This window comes from Balaenoptera borealis (genome assembly GCF_965194805.1).
Source record: "Balaenoptera borealis genome assembly, chromosome: 6".
In the NCBI taxonomy this organism is placed as follows: domain Eukaryota; kingdom Metazoa; phylum Chordata; class Mammalia; order Artiodactyla; family Balaenopteridae; genus Balaenoptera; species Balaenoptera borealis.
In genome coordinates, this window is record NC_138863.1 from 2,909,660 (window position 1) to 2,933,921 (window position 24,262).

Here is a 24,262-nt window from a genome sequence, read left to right on the forward strand (position 1 = left end):
CTTTCCACTTATCGACAAGTCTTGGAGACCCTTCTACATAAGGATTCGTGGGGCTACCTCACCACCATGATGTACCTATTGGAACGGCTAAAATGAAAAGACTGGCCAGTCCAAGTGGTCAGGAGGATGTGGAGAAAATGCAACTCTCATTCACATCAGTGGGAACAGAAACTGGTACAAGCACTTTGGAGAGAGCACAGCAGTTCCTTAGGAAGTCAAACTTACACCTCCCATCTGACCCCGCTGTTCTGCTCCTAGGTGTTTATGGTAAATAGTGTTTACCCAAGAAAAAAGAAGGTTATGTCCACAACTTGTACATCAACATACGCCCAAAATTCCAACCCAGACCTTGTTCTGGACGCCACTCACCCCACCTGGATGTCCAACAGGCATCTGAAACTACACACATTCAAAGCAGAATGTCCGGGGACTTCCCAGGTGGTGCAGTGGTTAAGAATCCGCCTGCCAAGGCAGGGGACACGGGTTCGATCCCTGGTCCGGGAAGATCCCACATGTCGCAGAGCAACTAAGCCCGTGCACCACAACTACTGAGCCTGCACTCTAGAGCCCGTGAGCCACAGCTACTGAGCCCACATGCCCATGCGCCTAGAGCCCGTGCTCTGCAACAAGAGAAGCCACAGCAATGAGAAGCCCGCGCACCGCAACGAAGAGTAGCCCCCGCTCGCCGCAACTAGAGAAAGCCCGTGCGCAGCAATGAAGACCCAACGCAGCCATAAATAAATAAATAATAAATTTAAAAACAAAAACAAACAAACAAACAAAAAAAGCTGAATGCCTGCCTCCCTCCCCCCAAACTGGCTCCTTTCTCAAAGGCTCCCAGCCTTTCCTTTCTCAGTAAGTAAATGGCAACTCAGTCCTTCCAGGGGACCAGGGTGAAAGCTCCTGTCTTTCTCCTACCCCATCACCCAATCCATTATCAAATCCTGTAGGATCTGCCATCAAAAATATCCAGAATCCAACCCCACCTCCCCCTGCCCCAGCCACCAGCTGAGTCAAGGCCACTGCTGGGATATTCCCCTGGCATGACCTCAACTCCACGGACCCCACTGCGGTCCATTCTCCACAAAGCGGCCAAAGTAATGCCTTGACAACCCAAACATTCTTTGTGCTCTGTGCTGTTCCCTCACCGGGAACAATGCTCGGCACACAGTAGGTACTCAACCAACACTGGTTAAATCACCTGTGTTCAAAGTGTGTTCTGGGGAACTCTGGGGGTCCACAAAGTCAAAACTATTTTCATAATAATACTGAGACATCATTTGCCTTTTTTACACTCATTTTCTCGCAAGCATATAAGGAAGCCCTCCAGAGGCTACGTGATGTGAATACTGCAATGGACTGGATACAGAGCCAGGTATGGGACCCAAACGTCTTCTATTTATCCAGACCTTGAAGATTTTCAAACATGTTCAACAGTGCCATTCTTCTCACAAAATTTGTTCTGTTTTGGAAAAGATAGTTTCTTTTTCATAAAAAAAAAGTTGACATGTAATGGATTTATTATTGTTACTTTTAATGAATAGATACGTATCTATTTAAAGTTTTTTAGCGTTAAGTTCTGATATGGCAAATATCTACACACAAAGCGTGCGTAAGCAGAGGCTCTTTGGGGTCCTTAATACATTTTCAGAGTGTGGGGCCTCGTGAGTGACCTCAGTTATGTCACCCTCTGCTCAGGCCCTCCAGACGCACTCCACCCCGGGCCCACGAGAGCCAGCCCTCACCTCACAGTGGCCTCCACAGCCCAGCGTGGCACTGCCCCCAAACCCCTTGGACCCCCGAGCCCCCTGCTGTCACCTGCAACCCTCTGCCTGCAGTGCCTCCCCAGGTGTCCCCTCCTCCTGTCTGCAAACGTATGTCATCCGAGATTAGGATCACCCTCCGCAAAGCGGGACCCCTCCCGCAGAACTGTCTGCCCTCTATCTGGCTTTACTGCTCCCCACAGGGCTTTGTCCACCTCGCACACTTGTATCTGTTAACTGCCCGCTGCCCGCTGCCCCCTCACAAGAGCAGGACCTTTGTCTGTTGGCTGCTCCACCCACCAGGCACAGAGTAAGCGCCCTCCAGGCCAGCTGAGTGGACGGCTCACAGGGAAGGACTGGAGCCCTTGAAGGTGAGCCCCAGACCCTCCCTCCTGAGGGAGGGCTGCCCTTGAGTGTGTCAAAGACACCTGGGGAAGAGGCCCTAGGGAATCCCTGACTGCAGCAGGAGGGTGATGGTGGGAAAACCCCAGAACCCAGGGCTAGGAGAGCTGGGTTCCATCTGGGGACCAACCCGAGATGCTGCAGGCCGCTGGCCCACTCTGAGAGCGGACGCCCTCAGCTGCGAACCTGAGTCCTGATGCCCACCCACCATGCAGGTCCTCACTAATGACAGAAGTGGGTGCGTGCCAGAGCACCGTCAACCTAACTCACTGTGCCCACAGTGGCACCCTCCCCGCATTTCCACAGCCAGAGGCACCCACAGGCGCTGGGGGGTGAGCCGGGGAACATCATAGCACAGCGTGCGTACTGCCGTGTCAGCTAGAAACAGAGTTTTGAGGAGACAAAAGCTTGGCTTTAGTAAAGTTTTCTTCTCATTACACTAGGCATGCTGATTGTAGAAGAATTAAATACCACGACACAAAAAGAAAATACTCAAAACCTCCTGCAATCCCGCTACTCCAAGATACCTGTGGCGGGAGCATCTGGTGGGCAGCCCGTCTGTGCTGGGGCTGCCCTTGCTGCCACTCTCCCTCCCTACCATGGAGACATGTTCAGCTGGAACACATCTTAATTAAGGCCACGTTTAAATGAAGAAATTCTTAGATGAATTAAGAATTTAGACCTCATTTCCCAACTTCCACTGCAACTGAAATGCCAACGCGTGGCCATGGGACCAACCTCTGGCAATGGGTTACAGGCCAGAGTGGTACTTGCAACTTCCAGAAATGTCTTTGAAGGACTCAGGCAGCCCTTTCTCGTCCTCTTTCTCTCTGTCCCACAGGCCGGACTGCTTACGTGATGGCTTGAACTGCAGGAGCCATCTTGACCACAAGGGGCAGGTGCATGTTGAAGATGGAAAAAGCTTTAAGATAGAAGGAGCTGGGTCTCTGGTAGTGGCTGAGCAGCCACATGAGCCCTGGACGGTGAGAGAAATAAATTTCAAGCTGTTTAATCTACAGTTATTTGGGGGTTTCTGTCTCTCACAGCAAAACTATACATTTTCCATACTTGCTCTACATAATTTTTTCTTGGGTAGTGAGCAGGGGAAATCAATCACACTGCACATTTATAACGTGCATTTTCCACTTGGGCCAAATGCTGCAACTCTCCTCCTAGGTCATCAATACAGTCCACACCATTGCTTTAAGGGGGACCAGAACTCTCGCCAGGGCTTCTGCATACTTTATGTGGTCCATCCTCAACTGATGGACACGGAGGTTATAAGCGAGGTAGTAAAAAACATCTTGGGTTTCTAAACTCTTCCCATACCTCCTTAATATTTGCCTTAAAACAGATTACCCTCCAAGGAATTATTATCATTATTAAATCATAATATTGTGAAAATAATGAAACCATTCTATCATACAGGTGATTTTTTCTTTCTTTCCTTTTTTTTTTTTCTTTTCCATTTCTACCTGAGTGTCAACAGAGAATTATTGCAATGCACTTTTAGTTATGGTTCTTAATTTGTGGAAGCAAAGGCTGTCAAGGCAACATGCAATCCACAGACAGGCTTCATCAGGTCTAGAAGGGTTATTTCTCCCTGAGGGTTATTCCTAAATTTCTTCATGATAAATGCTTTTTATTAGCACTTAACTGTTTCTGGATTCTCCAGTTTTATGCGTCAGAAACTTCAGTTTCACTAGAGGAATGATTAGCTACAAGGCAATGTCCAGAAGATTAGCCAGAATACATGTATAATATAAACCAACAAACAAAGTTAATGAATGACTAGTATCCGATTTTGCAAAAGCTTTTAGTTATCAAGTTGTGAAGCTTTTAATAAGCAAACCAACATGAGAACCCATAAAAGCCTATAAATTTGTACACAGGTATTGCTAAATCCTAGGGCGTGGCAGTAGTCTGAAAGTTATTTTAGTTCATCGTGATCCACAGTTAAGATAGTTTATCTTCATTACCCCTGATAAAGCATTAAATAAGAAGACACAGCTTCAGCTCGCTGTCTGAAAGACACAACGTGACTCTGCCATGTAACTCCTGATCTGAAGCAAATTCTTTTCCAAGACCTCCAATTTAATGCTCTACATTAAAACAAGAATAAACGAGAAACATATAAGAATATTTATAACTGAAGAATTTGAAAGTAATTTTTATTTCTAAAAAAAGGAGACCAGGATTCTATGTGATCCTGATGTGGTAAAAGATCTATTTTGCAAATTTTGTAACGGTCGACTGAGACAGACACGTGACAGGGTTTTAATAGGTACTGTCACTACAAACAACTCTTAATAAGACAGCTTTTTCATCTGGGAAAGGAGGACAGGAGAGTATGTTAAAGATGAAAGATTATGGTATCAACAAGGCTCAAATTTGGACTTCTCAGGAAAAAGCTACCCAAAATTACAGCTAAAGATTTGCAATTAACAGAAAATCCATTCAAAACCGAGTCATCCCATGTGGTATACAATTTCTCTAAGAGTACCTCTGCCCCCCACATCTCTGATCTGTGTGTGTCTCCTAGAATTACCTGCCGGGTAAGGGCTGCTGGGATTTCCCCAGGCTTCCTGCATGGCTTCAGTCATGGCCTGGATGACCTCTGGCTCCAGGGGGGTGGTTGCATTATAGTCCATATACACTTTCCTGCTGGAGAGAAAATAAAGACGTGCCTATTAGGGAAAAGAAGGTGAAATCTGGAAACACAGCTGCACCCTGTCTATCATATCAACAGGAGCAAATAATGTCAAGGTCGGGGTGCTTCTCTGCATTTACATGTACCAGATTCTACAAGCTGCGCTCAGAAGTCTCCACATCTTCATTACTTATGGAAAAGGTACACGTGTTTTCCAACCATCTATCAATAGTATTTGCTAGTTTCCTTTATCACTGTTAGGAAATTGTCCCTTTGGACTTTCAAAACTCTCAAAACTCCTTTCCACCGCTTGGTAGGAGGGGTGGTCCGCTGGGCCTGGGCTACCTACCCGACTCCCGCCTTCCCCCTGAGGGAAGCAGGGGAACCTTGCAGTCCCAGGGAGCCGCACATTCCCCAGGGCTTTTTCCCTGGTTTTTCAACCTCATCACTTCACCAGTAGTTTTCCTCTGTTTCCCTGCAGTGTCTGCGGTGGCCGTGAGGCTCGGGTGATCTAGGTGCCCACTGCTCCCCTCTCCCCCCTCTGCTTCCCCTGAGCTGCATGCAGTCTCCTCTGCGGGCTGGGGGGCATGTGCAGGCTTCTTCTCCTCCCTTTGCACTTTCCGTTTTCTTTGCCTAGAATGACCACACTGACACCCCTACCTTACTTTTTAGGTCTTTGCTCCAACTTGACCTTCTTGTGAGCCAACCTGGGCTCTAAATAAAATTGCAGCCACCCATGCCCTCCTCCCCAGGGCTGTGCTCCCTGGCACCCCGTTTCTCCAAGGCACCCCATCATCTAATACGCTAGACTTGCTCCTTGTTTATTCTCTATCTCAACAGAAAGTAACAGAACAGCAGCTCCACAAGCTCCCGTTTTCCTCCCAGCTCTGTCGCCAACACTGAGGACAATGGCTGGCACAGAGTAGGGGCTTGATTTATATGGTGACAAATGTCACAGAAAGTGCACAGCCCCTGAAAGATCCCTAAGTGAAATTTATCCGTATATCTTTTTACCAGTATCAAAAACTTTCAGAAACTTTCGTGAATATGTAATAGTAGGTAGGCAATCCTGCCAGATACCATTAATTATTTTACCTGACTTTAAAATCAGCAATAGCGTTTAAACCAATCCACATGAAAATTCAAACACAATTACCAATGGTGGCTGTTAAAACACAGGTTCTTTAACCCATGGAGTGGTTTTTTTTTGGCCGCACCTTGCAGCATGTGGGATCTTAGTTCCCCGACCAGGGATCAAACCCGTGGCCCCTGCAATGGAAGTGAGGACTCTTAACCACTGGACCACCAGGGAAGTCCCCCCATGGAGTGTTTTAATGCAGCATCTTGTCTCTAAGATGCCCAAGCACAAGGCTTTGGGGCTTGGGAAGTCTGAGCAGCCATCCTTGGCCACCCGGGTATTAGGAATCCCTGGGTCCTGTTGAGTCTTAAACCTGCATGTGCCTCTAACTCTGCTCTCACTTCCAATAAGTATTCCAAAATTCCTCAAACTACTAGTGACCACAGCTCTTCAATCTCCTGCTTGGCTGAGCTAATTCAAAGCTTGAATTTCAGAACACTTCAAAGACTACTCTGCCCCATTATTTGTTACTTCTTTAAAGTGCTATCAATATTGCACGGGAAAGCTAAACTTTATTAGGTTCATAACCAAAAAGAAAAAGGCATCATGAATCTCTTCTCCACTCAGTACATTTTCCCAGCTCCCTTTTCTCAGCTCCAAGCAAATGAAACCTAATGAAAGACATGGCAGATTTAGGCCTGGACCCAAATTTTAAAGACACACACCCGTTCCTCATACTCAGGTAGAGAGGATTACCCCTCCTACCCAGGAATTATTTAACAAATTCCTGGATTGAGGGCGAAGACTCACAAACAAACAAAGATGCATTTCCCCCGCCCAGGGGAAGGTCCCAGCAGGCTGGAACAGCTCTTTGGGCTGGAGTGCCCCCCTCTCTTCACCCCCACTCTGCCAGGTGCTCAGGCCAGCAGCCTCGGGGCATCCTTCTTAACCTCACCTCTCCTCTACTCCGAGGACGCATCAGCAAGTGCCGGGTTTATTCTCAGTACAAACCCTTCTCCCGCCACCCCTGCCACCACTGCGGTCCACACCGCCTCTCCCTCCTCGATTATGACAAAAGATTCCCAACTGGCTTCCCTGCTTTCTGCAACCCCTACTCCCTACAAAGCAGCCAGAAGGATTCCTTTAAAATATAAAGTAGTAATTTGTAATATAATTAAATGACGTCACTCCCCTCTCAAACCTCCAGGACGCCCCAAGTCCTTCCTGGGCTCTGCGGCTCTGCTCGCGGACAGCTGCCCCAAGCCCCTCCGCTCCGCAGTCCTCGCTGCCCTGGACCCCGCGGGCTCATTCCTGCCCTCGGGGCCTTTGCTGCGGTTTCCTCTTCCCCGCGCGCTCGCTCCCAGAACTTGTGCGGCTCACTCCTGGATGTCACTCAGGTTTTAGCCCAAGCGTCACCTCCCCGGAGCCCTTCGCAGGCCACGCCTCGCATCCGCTCGTCCTCCCAGCGCTCATCCCTGCTTTAGGCCTCCCGCGCGGACAGCCGGGCGGCGCTGCATCCCCGCGCGGACCCTCATGCCCGCCAGAGGCCGGCCAGCTGGCTGCCCCTCTCCGGGAAGGACCCCTCCCCTGGAGAGTGACCACCAGCTGGCCGCCCCCTCCCTCGGGGAGTGACCACCGGCCGGCCGCCACCCTCAGACCTCGCCACGCGGCGCCTGGAGGGCTTCCCGGAGGAGGGCGCCGACGGCTTCCCCTGCCTTCCGCTCAAGGAGCGCACCTCTCCGGCGGGCTCTTCTCTGCTCGGCTGCCAGGCTGACTCGCCGCTCGCCCCCGCGCGTCCCTGCTCCGCGGCCCGGCCACCTCCATCCCGACCCCGCCGCGGCCGGGTTCCAACCCGCCTGCCCGGAGCGCGGCCCCAACCGGCAAAGCATGTCACTGTCGGGAGCGCCACCGGGAGGAGGCGGGGCCGCGAGGACCGGGGCGAATCCGGATTGGCTGAGGTGCGCACTCCCAGCCAATCCTCGCGCTTCAGTGGCGCTCCGCCGGGAGGCGGGGCCCCGGCTGCGCACGGTCAGGTGACGGGCTGGGGGCGGGGCTGCAGGCGCGTCAAAGGGGGCGTGGTCCCGGCGGCGGAGGGCGGGCCCTGGACGGTGAGCGGCTAGGCGGCACCGGGAGCGAGGACGGCGTGGGACTGGGGGGCGGCCGGGGAGCGAGGGGTCCGCGTGCTTCCGCCCGGCTGGAGCGGGAGACCCAGTCCTCCGAGGCCGGCGGGCCATGCCCTGCGTCACCGCTGTCCCGGGGGGCTCCACCATGATCCGACCCTCTGCTTGGGTGACTTTGGGTGAAATTAGGGCTCATTTCCTGCGGGTGGATCTGAGGGGTCTGGAGTGGAGGCTGTTACAGGAGCCAAGGCAAGACATGAGGAACACCAAGCCCGGGCGCAAAACGCAGGAAAGATGGATCCCGGACAGATTTAGGGAACGGGGTCTGCTGAATGCGGGGCACGCGGGAGGGTGAGGGAGGAGGATGTTAGTCCCTCTACCCGGACAGGAAGGAGCCCCGGGGCGGGGAAGGTGATGGGCTGAGTTTCCGATCTGTTGCTTTGTCTGAGAGGCAGTCAAATGGACATGTCTAGCATTCGTGTACCCTGCCAACCGTAACACAAGTCAGTTGCGAAAGCGGTGAGATAGGGCAAAGATCCAGATGCTTGAATTCTAATGAAGCCACCCACTGTCTCTTGCCCTTTTGGCAAAATAACAATTTCTAAGTTTAATTGAGCCCTGAGCATGTGTCAGGCACTGTTCCAAGCGCCTTTCGTGTATTCACTAGTTTCCTCTTGATAACACCCTTATCAAGTGGGTGCCTTTATCCCCACTTTATATATGAGGAAAGTCAGGTACAGAAAAGGTCAGCATCTGCCCAAGTTTACACGGGGAGTAATGGAGCCAGAATTTGAATGCAGGAATGCTTTGTCAAGAAATTGAATTTTAATTGGATGTTTGTAGACTTGCTCAATTTGATCTCCTGTTGGGGTCCAGAAGAAGTTGTTTTTTTCCAGCTCTGCAAGTCTCCACATTTCTGGACTCCTTATTTCCTTTCATTCTTGCTTGCAAACCGAGCTCATTTCTTGCCAAATGCGGCCAGGAGCAAAGGACACACCAACATTTAAGAAGCAAACAGAGGGCTTCCCTGGTGGCCCAATGGTTAAGAATCCGCTTGCCAATGCAGGGGACACGGGTTCGAGCCCTGGTGCAGGAAGATCCCACATGCCACAGAGCAACTAAGCCCATGCGCCACAACTACTGAGCCTGCGTTCTAGAGCCCGCGAGCCACAACTCCTGAAGCCCGGGCGCCTAGAGCCCGTGCTCTGCAACAACAGAGGCCACCACAATGAGAAGCCCTCACACTGCAAGGAAGAGTAGCTCCTGCTTGCTGCAACTAGAGAAAACCCACGTGCAGCAACGAAGACCCAGCGCAGCCAAAATAAATAAATTAATTTTAAAAAATACCCTTTCGAATTAAAAAAACAATAATAATAAAAAAGAAGCAAATAGATACACAGAAGCTCAAGGCCAGTCAAAAGAGGAGGAAAGGAAAGGGAATGAAGGCAGAGTGTCAAAATACAGAAGGTAGTGTAAGTGCAGCTGAGAGGAAATCTGAAGTGTCTACTGATACTCAGTAGACAATCAGGAGACACTGATGGTTTTAGCGAGAGGAATTTCAGTAAAGCAGTGGTGGGGGAGGGATGATGCAGAGCTGAGGAAAGAACAGGACAAGAAAGGGTGGAGAAGGCAGTCAGCTCTTCAAAAGGTAGAGGAAGGAGGTAAAAGGGGTACAAGATGAAGGGGAAATGTTTTAGAGACTGAGCATGTTTATAGCTGACGGGAGGTAGCTAACAAGGAAGCTGAAGATAAAAGAAACAAGAGGTAAAGTCCTGGAGGCAGTGAGCGGGCACGAGGTTAAGAGCAAAGGTGGGGGGCATGTTTCATTCTCTAAGTCTATATGGAAGGCCGTAAGGATGGGAGCTGGAGGGGCCCAGGGACCACTGACAAGGGGATTGATTCATCTCCAGCCCCCCTTGGACCAGTTAGGCAGCGGTTAGAGGGTCTGTGTTTCCAGGTGGATATAGTGAGTGTCGTGGTGAAGTCAGAGACAAGACAGCGCCCCACGTGGCTGGCAATACCCACACACAGAGGACCAGTGGCCTCTTCTCCACTCTTCCTAAAAGCGGTAGCAGCCACCACGATTCCAAGCGGGCTGGTCAAACAGATGCAACAGGTGCCCTAACAGGGTGTCTTAATTACGAAATCAGTGCCCAATAAAGACCAAACATTTGAGGAATGCCATCTCCATGGAAATGAGGTAGTAAATGCACCAAACAGAACTCACACCTAAGGGAAAAAAGTCATACAGCACTCAGAGTGTCTTCAATACAGGAAAGGTCTACAAGGAGATAAGGGGGTATATCTTATTTTTTTAAAAAGGCAGTCATAAAACAAGAACAAACAACAGTAAAAAAACATATCGGGACTTCCCTGGCAGCCCAGTGGTTAAGACTCTGCGCTTCCACTGCAGGGGGCGCAGGTTCAACCCGGGTTGGGGAACTAAGATCCCGCATGCTGAGTGGTGAGGCAAAAAAAAAAAAACAACCCATATCGGACAGAAACTATAATAATTGAGGTTTAGGGCTTCCTTGGTGGCTCAGTGGTTAAGAATCCTGCCAATGCAGGGGACACGGGCCCGAGCCCTGGTCTGGGAAGATCCCACATGCCGTGGATCAACTAAGCCTGTGAGCCACAACTACTGAGCCTGCACTCTAGAGCCCGCGAGCCACAACTACTGAGCCCACGTGCCACAACTACTGAAGCCCACGCACCTAGAGCCCGTGCTCCACAACAAGAGAAGCCACCACAATGAGAAGCCCGTGCACCGCAACTAGAGGAAGCCCAGGCACAGCAACGAAGACCCAACACAGCCAAAAATAAATAAGTAAATAAATAAAAATAAAGCTTATTTTTAAAAAAAGCTGAAATAACTCTGGGGTTTAAGAAAAACAAACCATATCAGACAGAAACTATAATAATCGAGGTTTAGGGCTTCCCTGGTGGTGCAGTGGTTAAGAATCCGCCTGCCAATGCAGGGGACACGGGTTCGAGCCCTGGTCTGGGAAGATCCCACATGCCACGGAGCAACTAAGCCCGTGCGCCACAACTACTGAGCCTGTGCTCTAGAGCCCACGAGCCACAACTACTGAGCCCGCGTGCCTAGAGCCTGTGCTCCTCAACAAGAGAAGCCACCGTAATGAGAAGCCCGTGCACCGCAACAAAGAGTAGCCCCCGCTCGCCGCAACTAGAGAAAGCCCACATGCAGCAACAAAGACCCAACACAGGCAAAAATAAATAAATTAAATAAATAAGTAAATAAAATATAATTGAGGTTTAAAAACAGTAGAGTTGCCAGGGATTGGGGGGAAGGGAAGGATGGAGAGGTAGAGCATAGGGGATTTTTAGGGCAGTGAAACCATTTTGAATGATACTATAATAGATGTAATTATACAGTTGTGAAAACTCATGTACAACACCAAGAGTGAACCCCAGTGTAGCATGTGGGTGACAATGATGTGTCCATGTAGGTTCATTCGTTGTAACAAATGTTAACCTTTGTGTGATGTCGGTAGTAGACGAGGTTAGACATATAGGGACAGGGTTATACGGGAACTCTGTTCTGCTCAGTTTTCCTGGGAACCTAAAACCACTCTGAAAAATAAAGTCTGTTTTTAAAAAATCAACAGAGGGACTTCCCTGGTGGTCCAGTGGTAAAGAATCCACCTTCCAATTCAGGGGACGCGGGTTCAACCCCTGGTCAGGGAACTAAGATCCCACGTGCCGCGGGGCAACTTAGCCTATGCACCACAACTACTGAGCCCACGCGCCTCAACGAGAGAGCCCACGTGCCACAAACTACAGAGTCCACACGCTCTGGAGCCTGCACGCCACAACTAGAGAGAAGCCCACACGTCGCAACGGAGCATCCCACATGCCTCAATGAAGACCCAACGCAGCCAAATACATAAATAAATATTTTTAAAAAATCAATAGATGGGCTGAATAGAATAGGCATAAAAAGTGAATTAATGCACTAAATGCCTGAGCATAGGAATTCTCTCAGATTATTGCTCAAAAGCATAAAGAGATGAAAACTATGAAAGAAAAGAAACATCCATCTAATAGTGATTCTCAACTGGGAGTGACTTTCCCACCAAGGGACATTTGACAATGTATAGAGACAATGTTAGCTGTTCTAACTGAGGGTTGGTGCTTCTGGGATCTAGCGAGTAGAGGCCATATATGCCGCTAACCACCCTACAATGCACTGGATAGCCCAATTTGGGGCCAAATCTGGCCCCAAACGTCAATTGTGCTGTGGTTGACAAACCCTGATGTGGTTCCGTATTTCCACTTGGTATCATTTCCTTCTGCCTGAGGACTTTGTTCAAAGTTTCTAGCAGTGCTAGTCTGCTGGTATGACTTTCAGCTTTTGTACATATGAGAAAAATCTTTATTTTGCCTTCATCTTTGATATCTTCCCTAGATATAGAATTCTAGCTTTTTTTCTAGAGTTTTTTCTTTCAATAAAGATTTTTCTCCACTGTTTTCCTGCTCGCATTGTTTCCAACAAGAAATGTGTGATCACCCTTTATAAATTATGTGTCTTTATTTCTTGACTGCTTTTAATATTTTTGCTCTGTCACTGATTTTAAGCAACTTAGAATGTGATTTGATGTAATTTTCTTCATGTTATTGTGCTTTGAAGCTGGTATCCGTGGGTTTGTAGTGTTTATCAAGTTGGAAATTTGTCAGGAATTATATCTTCAAATAATTTTCTCTCTCCCCTGATCCTTTGGGAAACTCTAATTACAAGTTGATTGGGCTGTATGAAGTTTCCCCAGAGCTCACTGAAGTTCTGAGGGTTGTTTTTTCCTAGATCCCACCCGCTGTTTTTCATTTTGTTTTTAATTGCTATATCTTCAAGTTCATGAATCTTTTCTTCATCAATATGTAATCTGTTGTTAAACCCATCCATCCAGTGTACTTTTCATCACACATTTGTGTTTTTCTTCAGGAAGCTTATTTTGTGTCTTATATTTTCCATCTCTTTACTTAACATGAATAATCTTTTCTCTACCTTATGGAACTGTTTTAATGCTCTGGTCTCTAACATATTTGTCATTTCTGGGTCTGTTCCGACTTTTTTCCCCTCTAGCCGTGGCTCTTGTTTTCTTGCCTCTGCATACACTGAAATTTTGTATTGATTACTAGGTATTGTCAATTTTATCAATACCTTCTAGGGTGCTGGGTATATAGTTTAATTTAAAATTTTATGGAGATCCTTGTAGGTTTAATGCAGTTTTAAGAATTATACAGAGTCCCTTACCCAGTTTTCCACAATGGTAACACCTCTCCACACTATAGTAATCCACTCTGTAAGTCTTCGTCTTTGGGTGTATTAGACCATTTACATATTATTAAATGGTAATAAATCTTAAATCTACCATTTTATGATTTGCTTTCTATCTGTTTCATCTGGTTCTCAACTCTGTTTCTTTTTGCCTTGCCTTTCTGCTTGCCTTCCTGTGGGTAACTGAACATTTTTTAGTTTTCCATCTTAATTTCTCAATAATGTTTAAAAACAGATATAATTCACATACCATAAATTTCACCCTTTTAAAGTGTAAAACTTAGTATTCACAAGGTTATGCACCTATCACCATCTAATTCCACAACATTTTCATCACCCAAAAAAGAAACACCGTATTCATTAGCATTCAGTCCCCTCTTCCTCCTCACCACAACCCCTATCAACAAGCCACTTTCTATCTCTAAAGATTTGCCTTTTCTGGGTGCTTCATACAAACGGAATCATACAGCATGTGGCCGTTGTGTCTAGCTTCTTTCAGTTAGGAAAATGTTTTCAAGGCTTCAGTCCAGGTTGTAGCATGTATCAGTAACTCCTTTTTGCTGACGATTACTATTCCTTTGCCTGGCTATACCACATTCCGCTTTTCCATTCATCACTTGATGGGCATTTGGATTGTCTCCAGTTTGTGACTATTATAAAGGGCACCGCTCTGAGGATTCATGTACAAGTTTTCACATGGAGATGTATTTTCAGGTCTCTTGCTTATATAATTAGGAGTGGAATTGCCGGGTAATATGGTAACTTTATATTTAACCTGAGGATTCCAATTTCTCAGCATCCTCAGCAACATTTGATGCCTGGTTGTTTTGTTTTAATTAAAAAACATTTAAAAAAAAATTTTAGCCATCTTTGTGGGTGTGAAGTGGTCTTGATTTGCATTTCGCGAATGACTAATCGTGACATTGCAATTTACAGTATGCCTAGTTCATCTTTGTCCCTGTTCCTGGTACACAGAGGAGATTAAGCCAGTCCTGTGGCTGCATCTCAGCCGCAAGCACGAGTCCCCTCTGTCCTGTTGTCCGCTGTCTGCAGATGGCTTTTGTCTCTGTTGTCCTCGTCTGCATTCTGGGAGAATTAATCAAGTTTGTCTCCATGTCGTTGCTCTGTTTTCCCAGCATCGGTCCTGCCCTGTACTGTTGTGCATTTATTATTATGGTTATAGTTTCATTCTGTTGCCATTTCATCTTAGCCTGTAGTCTCCTTATGAATTTTTGATTCCGGGTCAAAGGTGCTGTTTACCACATTTTCCTAAACATGCGGACTTCTTTTCCCCTGAAAAAGTTTCTTTAAATCCTACACTTCATTCCCAGCGTCACGTTTATCCTGAGTCTGCTGGATACTGTTCCTTCTTTTTCTGCAGGATTTTCCACGGAGCCATTTACTCAAGCTAAGCAAGCAGTTCAGACATGGCATCTGTCAGCTGAAGGGCAGGTGGCCTGCCGGCCTGTGTGGCCTGGGCCTGCCGGCCCGTGTGGCCTGGGCCTGCCGGCGTGCCCCGTCTCGGGCAGGGGCCTGTCCCGAGCAGGCTTGCCTCTGGCGGACCCGTGCTCTTAAGCTCTTGCTACATCTACTCAATGTTAAGTCATCACATCGTAAGAACCTGCTCAGTTATTGCCAGATGACTAAGGTGAGGCCCTGTGCTCCAGATGCTGACCAACGCCCGGGACAGGCAGAAATACATATGCGAGCAAGCGTGGACCACTTCCTTGGTGCTTCTGGAAGCCTGGGCGAGATGAGGACACTCCAGGAACTGCCCATCCACCTGTGAGACAGGCTTCACGGGGGGCACCACCTGAACTGAATCCTGAAAGGAGCCCCAGGAGGGAAGCTCAGAGTCTAAGGAGAGCGGGCCTCACCACAAGGTGGGCAAGCACTGCTCTGAGGCCAGGGTCCCCGGCACAGCGGCTGGCAGGGTGGACAGGCCCAGCCACAGGGGGCTCCGTGTGCCAGGCCCAGGTGCTTCTGGATGCGTGGGAAGACGTGACACAGGACGGGCTGCTGTAGGAAGCCCTCTGGCAGCACGTGAGGCGGCCGCCCACGTTTGCTTTGGTCTCAGCCGGCTGTGGCCGGGCCTTCCTGCGCTGCTGCCCTTCTGCAGAGACTGTGGTCCGTGTCACACCCTGGTCACCAGCCTGGCGAGACACCAGCGACCACACCGGCTCCACCCAGCCACCGTGCTCGCCTGGGACACAGGCTTTCTCTGCTCAGACTCGAACTTGAGGCTGAAACCGCTTCGGAATAGGCTGCATCAAGGCTCTTTCTCCCTAGTGCTGCCCCCAGCTACGGCTCCCAACCTCATCCTGGTTGGGGGAAGAGAAGACGCAGGTGAACAGGGGTACTGAGGTTGGAACAAATTTCTAAAAAGAGCTGTTTGGTAACGACTGGCTTAGGAGACAAAACAATCTTTGGCCATCAAGCACCACGCATCTCCTGGGAACGATGCGTCGTGCGGAAGGTGAGGGCTGACACCGAGGTGATGAGGATCCAGCGCCAACAAATAAAACACAGACGAGTGAGTCCTGCCAGGCGGAGAGGAGACCCAACAGGCCTCACTCGGGCACCAGAGCAGGGGGAGCGTCCCTGGATGTGCCCTGTGGGGGCCACACGAGGTGCCGGCCCACGCGCAGCCAGTGCTAACCCTCTCTGCGGGCCCCTGGCCCCGGCCCAGCATTCGTCCTGGACTGCAGTGCATGGGGCCTGTCCGCAGTCTCCCCTCCAGCACCGGGAGCTCTTGGGACATGGATTATTTCTTCCAACTGGCCATAAGTTAAAAACCAAACCAAACCAACAGGAACAGTGAATTTACCGGAAGAACTCTGGCCCAGTGCATTTGGCAATGAAAGTGAATGAGCCCTAAGATGGATATTTAAAAAGAGATTATAATTCAGTTTATACAGCTTGACGTGAATAAACAGACATTCTTAACAATGCAAGGTCCCCAAAGGCCTCTGTCACGGAGTTTTTTGAAGAACTTTTTTCAAACTACAATTCTTTCAATAAATCAATTTTGGTAACCCGTGGAACCCCAGGGCGTGAGCGGTAACCTCAGCAGGTGATATGGGCCCCTCTGCACTGGCCCCTCCAACCTGCTGGACTTGCTTGAGGCCGGGCCACCGGAGCGTCGGGAAGAAGGGTGTGACAGGTTTTCTCATTTTCCGAGTTCCTCCTTGGCAAAGGAAAACATTATTCTCCTAAAACTATATATTAGCATCTTACTAGACACTTTATTTTATGAAGGATAATGAACTTGTAGCAAACCTGACTTTCCAAGATTAAACATTTTTAAGTGGATGGAATTGAAACGATCCCGGAACAGATTGCACCACCTGGGAAAGGGTCTCGTTAAAGCTGCCATTGGTGGTTAACGTCTCTTTTTTTAAAATTAATTAATTAATTAATTTATTTATTTATTTTTGGCTGTGTTGGGTCTTCGTTGCCGTGTGCGGGCTTCCTCTAGCTGCAGTGCGCGGGCTTCTCTTGTTGCAGACACGGGCTCTAGGCTCGCGGGCTCTAGAGCGCAGGCTCAGGAGTTGTGGCACACGGGCTTAGTTGCTCCGCAGCGTGTGGGCTCTTCCTGGACCAGATCTCGAACCCGTGTCCCCTGTGGTGGCTAACATCTTGTTGGACTTTGTATATGAAAAAATTCTGCTTGATCTGATAATCAAATCAGCAAAAAGTCCGATGGTAACAGGAATTTGGTTTTTTTCACAGTTCTTTAAAGAAAGAAGGGTGGAGCTAATGGAGCAACCCAGGGAACACTGGGATTTGTCCCCGGAAGACATGTAACACTTTGTGGTGATCACCACTGCCTGGGAGTTTGCCCTCCGAGACTATTTTGCTAAGCTCCAGCAGCCAGCAGAAGGACTGCTGAATCCGCTTCTGCTGCCCTAAGACAAAGACATGCTGCCTCTGCCCCCAGATGTCCTGAGAGTGGCCTGGCTGTGGCCAAGCCACGGGGAAGGGCACTGTCGCCTCCCGAAGTTGTGAAGTCTTCCTAGACGAGTGTGCAAGCCCCGGGAGTGTAACGAAGGGCAGAGGAAGACATGCACGGACACTTTGGAGCACTGAAACCGGCAACCACGAAGGGACATGTTCCTCTCAAAGACTACATTCAAAATAGTTTAGCTACTGCAAATGGTCTGAATAGGGCAACGTTTTAACATGAAGTTTGTACTGCAGACTTCTCCAGCCATGTGCAAAGCCCGACTTATCTGAGGTCGGCCGATCAGACAAGCAGGCCTCTGAGGCTTTCAGCGCTTGGAGATGAGGGCAGGTAAAGCAGGGCGTCTTGTGAAGCTACCCACAACCCACGACACTGCTCCCTGGGGCCGGCGTTCTGCAACAACGCACAGTGGCTGAAAGGAACACACAGGAGGTGCGAAGACCAGGGCTGCAGGGAGAGAGGAGACACAAGGCCGGGAGGTCAGTGCTCGACCCCCGAGTTACGCTCGGCCCAGCTCCTTAGAAAGGCTGCAAAGGAGGCAGCCTGGAGGGGGTGTGTTTGAGGGAAGGTGAGAGGCGAGATGCGAGCCTTCTCCTGAGAGGGCTACCCTGGGGAGCTGTTTCCTTCTAAGTGTGCCTGAAAAACACGCAGCTGACATACCCCATTTTAAACAGCAGAGTCGTGGGGCTCCAACTGACCTTCAGAGTCAGAGCTGTGCCACAGCTTCATGCCCCAGGCCTGCCCCACCCCACCCGGCCCCAGGGCTGGTCTGGCTGGCCAGAGGCTTGGCATCCCACCCCCCGGCAAATCAGAAATCATCAACTGTCCCTGGGTTGGTGGGGCACATGGACCGCAGCCAGAAATGTTACTTTGGCCTAAGAGTGGGAAAAAGACCCCAGGAAACCAAAAGTCCCGGAGGGCAGTGTCCTGCAGCCACCAAAAGGTGCCACGGGCCCCGCTGGCCAAGCACCCAGCACAGTACCACTGGCCCACGGAGATGGGCCAAGCTGGGCGGGCTCCGTAACAAGATGGGAGCGGGCAGGGAGGTAAAACGCCACTGGACAGAAATGGATGATCCAGTTACGTGGAAATGTCATCTCTGAAGAACTGCTTGACCCCTGATAAGCCAAGTAGTTTTCTACATTGTGTGAGGTCAGAATTAACAAGGGCTCCTCTCCCTTTCAGTCTGGTCCAGAGGGCACAGTTTTCACCTGCATCACACACGTTTCCATTTCACTACGGGTGCTGCCATTTCTTCCACCTCTGTCCGCACCACCAGGGGAGGGTGCTGCCGGGAGAACTGGAGGATGTGAAATGACTCGGGCTAGAGCTGGCAGAGAGCGGTGCGCCCTGGGTCACAGGGGCACCAATCAGGTGTGTGGACGGCCAGCTGCTGCCCTGCTGACCCACCTAGCAGAGGATGGCTCTGAGGCCAGTTGGTGAGTTGAAGTATGTGAACTGGAGTGCCCCCCCCCCCAGGGTGACTGTGCCTGACAGGCTCTGGGCCCCCGAGACGCCGCCATGCCCTTAACCAGCCCCATCCTTCCTGCTCTGCGCACCCGACGGAGTGGCCCATCAGCCAGGGTCACCCTCCAGTCTAATGGGCATGATTCCTGGCTACAAATGGGAAGCATGGCCCGAATTCCTCCCCCGCTGATCTCCAGGACAGACTGATCTCATAATCTGGGATTACGTTATAAATTAAGAAAAACAAGCCAGACTGGGTAGCTGGTAGACGGGGGAATCCAGAGGCCTAAGGAGGCTGTCAGGTAAACTAGAGCGTGTTAGGTGAGCAGCAGACAAAACCATACGGATACTTATTTTGCATATGATTCCAAGGGTTCAGATGTCGAACGCTGTAATAAAGCCACTCACCTCTCCTCGGTGTTCTGACTCTGAAGTGCACTGACCTGACCCGGGAATGGCTAAGTGGTGCCACTGATTCCTGGCCCTCCGAGGCCTGGGAGACTCACCCCCGAGACGGGGCCCAGAACCAAAGCAACTCGGAAGGCCACAGGGGCAGTCTCAGTGGCATCAGACATTGTTTGGGCCGATTCCCGAGGTATCTCTCCCGTCCCCAGAGCACGAGGGTCTGGCTCTCTTGCACAGTGGCTCACAGACACATGACCACGGCAGAAACACCACGCCCGTGGCTGGGCTGCGCTCCAGCCAGTTTCCTCTGGGCAGCACGTGAGAACGGGCTCCCTGCTATTATTATTATTATTTTTTAATTCATCCAGATCTAGCTTCAAAGGGTCCCGAAACTTCTTTGCCCCACCTGGACCTGAAAACAGGAGCTGATTTTCAAAAGCCAAATTCTCGTTGCATTTGGACAGAACGAATACTGTGCCTTTTATATTTTCTTTGTATTTCTCTTCAATAGTTGCTTGACCCAACATCTTTCTGTCTGCTCTATACAATGAAAATACAAACTAAATGAGAATAGAAAAAAATAATTAAAGCATTAAATTGTACAAATTACAAATCTGTTCCAAAATATACTTACATTAAATAAAATACGCATTTCAGTAAGAGATCTACAGTGAATGACTATGCATTCTGGGAAGCTTCACGACATCTAGGCAGGGCCAACATTCGTGGAAGGAGCTAAGAGAATTCGCATCCAGTCACGGTTTGCAGCGGGTTTCTGATCGCCGCTCTGCGAGCTGCACTGAGCACATCATTAGCGTCACCTGTGCGGGGACTGACGGGGGGGAGGGGAGAAGCAAGCTCTAGCCTCAATGCTGAGTTCATCACAACTTCTCGAGACTCTCATTAACAGCCTATACAGTACAGTTTCAAAAAAGTAAACATGTTAAGGTAAGCAGACAACTCTTTAGAACCCCAAGCACATTTTCTGGCTGTATTTATGTGGAACTCTCTGTCTACAACGGGCGGTCGTGAAGAGGTTCTTCCTCAGGACAGCATGGTCGCAGGACTGGGACGGCCCAGCGGGACTGAGCGGAGCCGAGGATGGGGCAGAGCCTCCCTTCTCGCTTCAGCTGGAGACAAACTGCTAACGCACAGTCCACGGCCCCGCAGCCCTCTCCTCCTGTCATCTGGCGTAACGCTTAATGTAGTCTTCAACTTTATTCCGGAAGTCCTCCTGTGGGGCAAGAGGCACCAGGCAGAGAGGAGGAAGAGGGGGAGTGAGTCAGCGCAGGGAGCGACACTTCAGGAACAAGTGGCATTCCCCCGAGCCAAGGACCCGTGCCAGCTCTCGGGGGGGTGTGCAGGGTCCGGCCTCCAATCCTCCAATCGCCAAGGTGGCAGGAGACTCAGAGACCCACAGGGCTGAGTGCCATCTCCCTGCCACTCTGGGTGCCGGGAGGGGACACAAACAAGCTCTGGGCGGAAGGGAACCGAAGGCCCTTTGTTGTGCGGACGGGGAGAGTGAGATTCACCAGTGTGGTCAAGGTCACGATGTGGGTCACGCCGGGACTCTGGACCACAAATGGGCATGAGCCTTGGCTGCTGCTCTTAGGAAGACCCTTGTGTCCTGATCTGTCTCCCCAGGACCCTGCTACCTATGGCCCAAGTGCAGCCCGCCATCAGGGTGACCACCCTGCCCGAGAGGAGAGGTGGGCTTGCTACAGAGGGCCCTCCTTGGGCATCAAGCAGAGGCCACCTGGGGGCCTCGGCTGATCCCTCAGGTGTAAAAACGCTGTATGGATGCAGGTATCTCCCAGGCCAGCGTGGGCGGGAAAGCCACCTCAGGTCTGAGCCAACACCCCAAGTGTGTCCCCAGGTCTTTTCTCTCTAAGGTCAGGAGCAAAATTCCCTGGCCTTGCAGGACTGGGAAGGGCCCCTGGGACTGTCTGAGCCACGACTGACTTGGAGCTTGTCCACCTCAGAACACCCGCCTGCATTTGGTGGCGGGACAGCCTGTGACCTGAAGGCGGGCTCTCAACCCTCTCACTCCCACCCACAGCTGCACACAGGGTCCCAGGCTTCAGTCCCATCCAGCAAGAGGCACAGCCCCGGGCCTGACGCGCACCCTCTGGTGGCTTCCCCGAGCCCTGCCTGCTGCAGGGGCCACCCTGGGAGGCGCGGGCAGAACGGGCCTGCTCTCCTCGGCCACGCTCAAGTCACTCTTCCAGGCTGGGGCGGGTTCAAGGAAAGGGGAGAAGGGGACACCTGTGGTCGCCACCAGGTGGCCCAGGACTGTGCTCAGAGGCTCCCTCTCAGCCGCCTGCCCGCAGCCAACACGGGCTGCACAGAAGCCCTGGCTGCCTTTAGCAAAACTCTCGCAAGGTCGCCTCCACAACACCCAGCAGCCGACACACCATCGGCTCCCAGGGGGCCGCGGCCAACGCTCCCGGGATGTGGAGTGACGATCCCACAGACACCCCCAACCCCTCAACGTCTGACCCAGGACCACAGGTGCCTCAGCTCAGCCTTAATCCCCTTTGCTCTCGTCAGTGAGAAGACCACGAACTCTGGGGCCAAACTGCCCGGGTTCAAATCTTGGGCTCCGCCCCTTCCTGGCAAGTCTTTCACTTCTTGGTGGCCCTGCTCCCTCAGCAGCAAATCAGGGGCAAGAGTCCCTCCCTCGTGGGTTGTCGGGAAAACAAATGTGCCTGGGAGCAGGTAGGACACTGCCTGGCACCTGGAGGGCCACGCAGGGCTGCTGCTACTACCATGTCACCAGCGCCCTCCTGCTGCCCTGCCCCAGTCACACGGGGCCCCTGTAGCATCCCTGAGCACCAGGAGCGCAGTCCTGCCTCAGGGCCTTTGCGCTGCTGCTGAGGCCTCTACAACACTCCTCCCTGAGGTCCACCTGGTTCACAACCGGCCTCTACTCACATCTTACCAGAAAGGCTTTCCCTGAGAGCCCTACACAAAGCAGCAACACCCATATCTGCGAAGCACAATAAAATGAAGCCTGCCTGTAAGCTGCAAGTCTCTTCCTATTTCATACAAAGAGCAGGAAACACCCTTCCGAGAACAATAAAAAGTAAACAATCGTAACATGCTTCTCTTCCTGGCTCTATAAGGGTGTTCCCTCCCCGCAAGGTTTAGTCCACAGGGGCTACAACAGTCAGTTAGTGCTGAGTGGGGACATCCTTGTCGGGGACGGTGACAATGACAGGTGGAGTCAGAACGTGAACAGAGCCTCCTGGGGGCCCGCCTGCGAGGCTTGTCAGCGTAGCGGACGAACAAAGGCTCCTCCCTGCCAGGGCCGCCCCGAGGGTGCAGATGGCTGACTGCCGAAGGCCGGCCACCTCCCGGCCTGCTCAGCAGGACCTGGCCTCCTCTGCCCGCCCGCTGACCCTCCGGGGCCACCGCCTGGCTCTCTGCTCCCCGCGTGCCGGGACACGTGCTGGGGGGCCCTCCTGCCTGCCCTCAGGGCCCTGCTAAGGCAGGCTGTGGTGAACACCACACGTGGCACATTTGAAAGGCCTGCGCGCTCTGGCACACAGTAGGTCTTACATGAACAGAAGCAGCTGCCCTCAACATTAAGCACGGTATTTAGAACCAACTTGATGGCCTTTAGAACGTCCTGCGTTCAGAGCCATGTCAGCCGATCCAGCACGTCAGGTGGCTGACTCCTGGGCGGGGCAAGGATTCGCAGGCAATGTGGCTCAGAGAACGAAACGGGAGGTCCTGTGCCTAAACGGAGTCAGCGCCGCAGCGCTGTCTGCTGAGGCCCGACCAGCTCCCAACAACCTCCAGCAGCCTCGCCTCAGCCACGCTCGGCCGCCTCCCGGGCTCCTGCCCCACACCCTGTGCCTTGTGCCCGCACGCTGTAAGGACGTGTGTACGAAGGACATTTACTGCAGTGCTGTCTGTAGCTGGAAAATAATCCCGTGGAAAAACCTGAGTGCCCAGCCATAAGAGGATGGTTGAGAAAAGTACGGTAGAGCCACACCACAGGATATTATTCAACAGCTCCTAAAATGAACGAGTGATAGTTTATGCGTTGACCTGGAGGGAAAAAGCGAAAATACACGAACAACGACAACAAAACAAACACGACCCCATCGCTGTGGGCTCGCGTGCACCTGCGCTCCGGGAAGGTGTGGAGGGCGGTCAGCCCACTGGGTGGCGGCGGAGGTTGCGGGGGGGCTTGGGGGGCGGTAACACCCTTCGTTCTCCCTTCTGTGTTCCTACACCGTCATGCGGTAAAGCGACAGCCGCCTGTTGTAGATCACTCATACTGAACTCTACCAGGAAACCACACCTAAAAACACTTCTGTCTGACCTTGGGTCAAACACTTTTCTGAGACCACTCACATTTATTATATCATTCATAAATTACTTTAAATTCTAGTCCCATTTATTTCAATGGGATTTAATTCTAGTCAAATTCTAGTCACCATTCTCAATTTCATACTTATTTAATCAAGGGGCAGTAATTATCTTTTCACCAAATACATCAACCTAGAATATTCCTGTTACTAGCTTACCTTGTCCCGCAAATGATGTTCTGCAGCTTCAATATTCAGTGGGTCATCAAAATTCAAAAGATCCTTAAAAAGAGAGAAACTCAAAGTAAACAATGGAAAGAATGTGTTTTTCTGCTGTTGCAAGTCTTCATTTTATGAAGCAGGCAACAGAAATCTAATCAGCAAATGACAGAACGACCTAGAGAGCTGAAAAAACTCCTGAGAACTAAAGTTCCTTTTGATGTAGGAGCACTGAACGTGAGATACTTTTTTCAGAATCATGATTAACGGTCTACTGAAAGAAGGCAGGGATGTGTTTACTCACGATTATCCAACGTTTGGTGAGGGAAGAGCGGTCACACTAATTTCCAATGCTAGTTTTGATACTTGGGGAATGACAAACCACTCTTATTATGAGCATTTCTAAAATAAAATCCTATTAATTTTTCCTTAAAAATTCATTTTCTCCTTTATTTTGTGATTAACAACTCTGCCTTCTATGTTTCTATTCTGACCTTGCCTAGACTCTCCCTTCACCTTTAACTCACCTCCACAAGCATGGCACTCACAATCCAGTAGGAAGGACGTCTGCAACCCAAC

The 24,262-nt window shown here is 50.5% G+C and overlaps 2 protein-coding genes across 28 annotated transcripts in view; both read right to left on the bottom strand.

Moving 5' to 3' along the window:
• SCLY (selenocysteine lyase) overlaps window positions 1–7,819 on the bottom strand; it is a 32,347-nt gene extending 24,528 nt beyond the window's left edge. For 4 of the 20 annotated variants that reach the window (XM_082396059.1, XM_082396075.1, XM_082396061.1 and 1 more), the window contains exons 1-3: window positions 7,629–7,819; window positions 4,669–4,829; window positions 3,021–3,141 (exon numbers count right to left, since the gene is read on the bottom strand). In XM_082396059.1, the coding sequence (XP_082252185.1) occupies window positions 3,021–3,141; window positions 4,669–4,829; window positions 7,629–7,717 (371 nt within the window). In that variant the 5' untranslated portion in view covers window positions 7,718–7,819. Of the gene's footprint in view, window positions 1–2,692; window positions 2,995–3,020; window positions 3,142–3,822; window positions 3,884–4,668; window positions 4,830–5,264; window positions 5,994–7,628 lie in introns of those variants that run through there. The other 16 variants (XM_082396071.1, XM_082396066.1, XM_082396070.1 and 13 more) reach the window with 15 other exon arrangements.
• An 11,801-nt stretch (window positions 7,820–19,620) lies between these two features.
• Window positions 19,621–24,262, bottom strand: part of UBE2F (ubiquitin conjugating enzyme E2 F (putative)) — a 52,509-nt gene continuing 47,867 nt past the window's right edge. For all 8 annotated transcript variants that reach the window (XM_082396086.1, XM_082396083.1, XM_082396079.1 and 5 more), the window contains 2 exons: window positions 23,684–23,746; window positions 19,621–20,379 (listed from right to left, as the gene is read on the bottom strand). In XM_082396086.1, coding sequence (XP_082252212.1) covers window positions 20,329–20,379; window positions 23,684–23,746 — 114 coding nt within the window. In that variant the 3' untranslated portion in view covers window positions 19,621–20,328. The remainder of the gene's footprint in view (window positions 20,380–23,683; window positions 23,747–24,262) is intronic.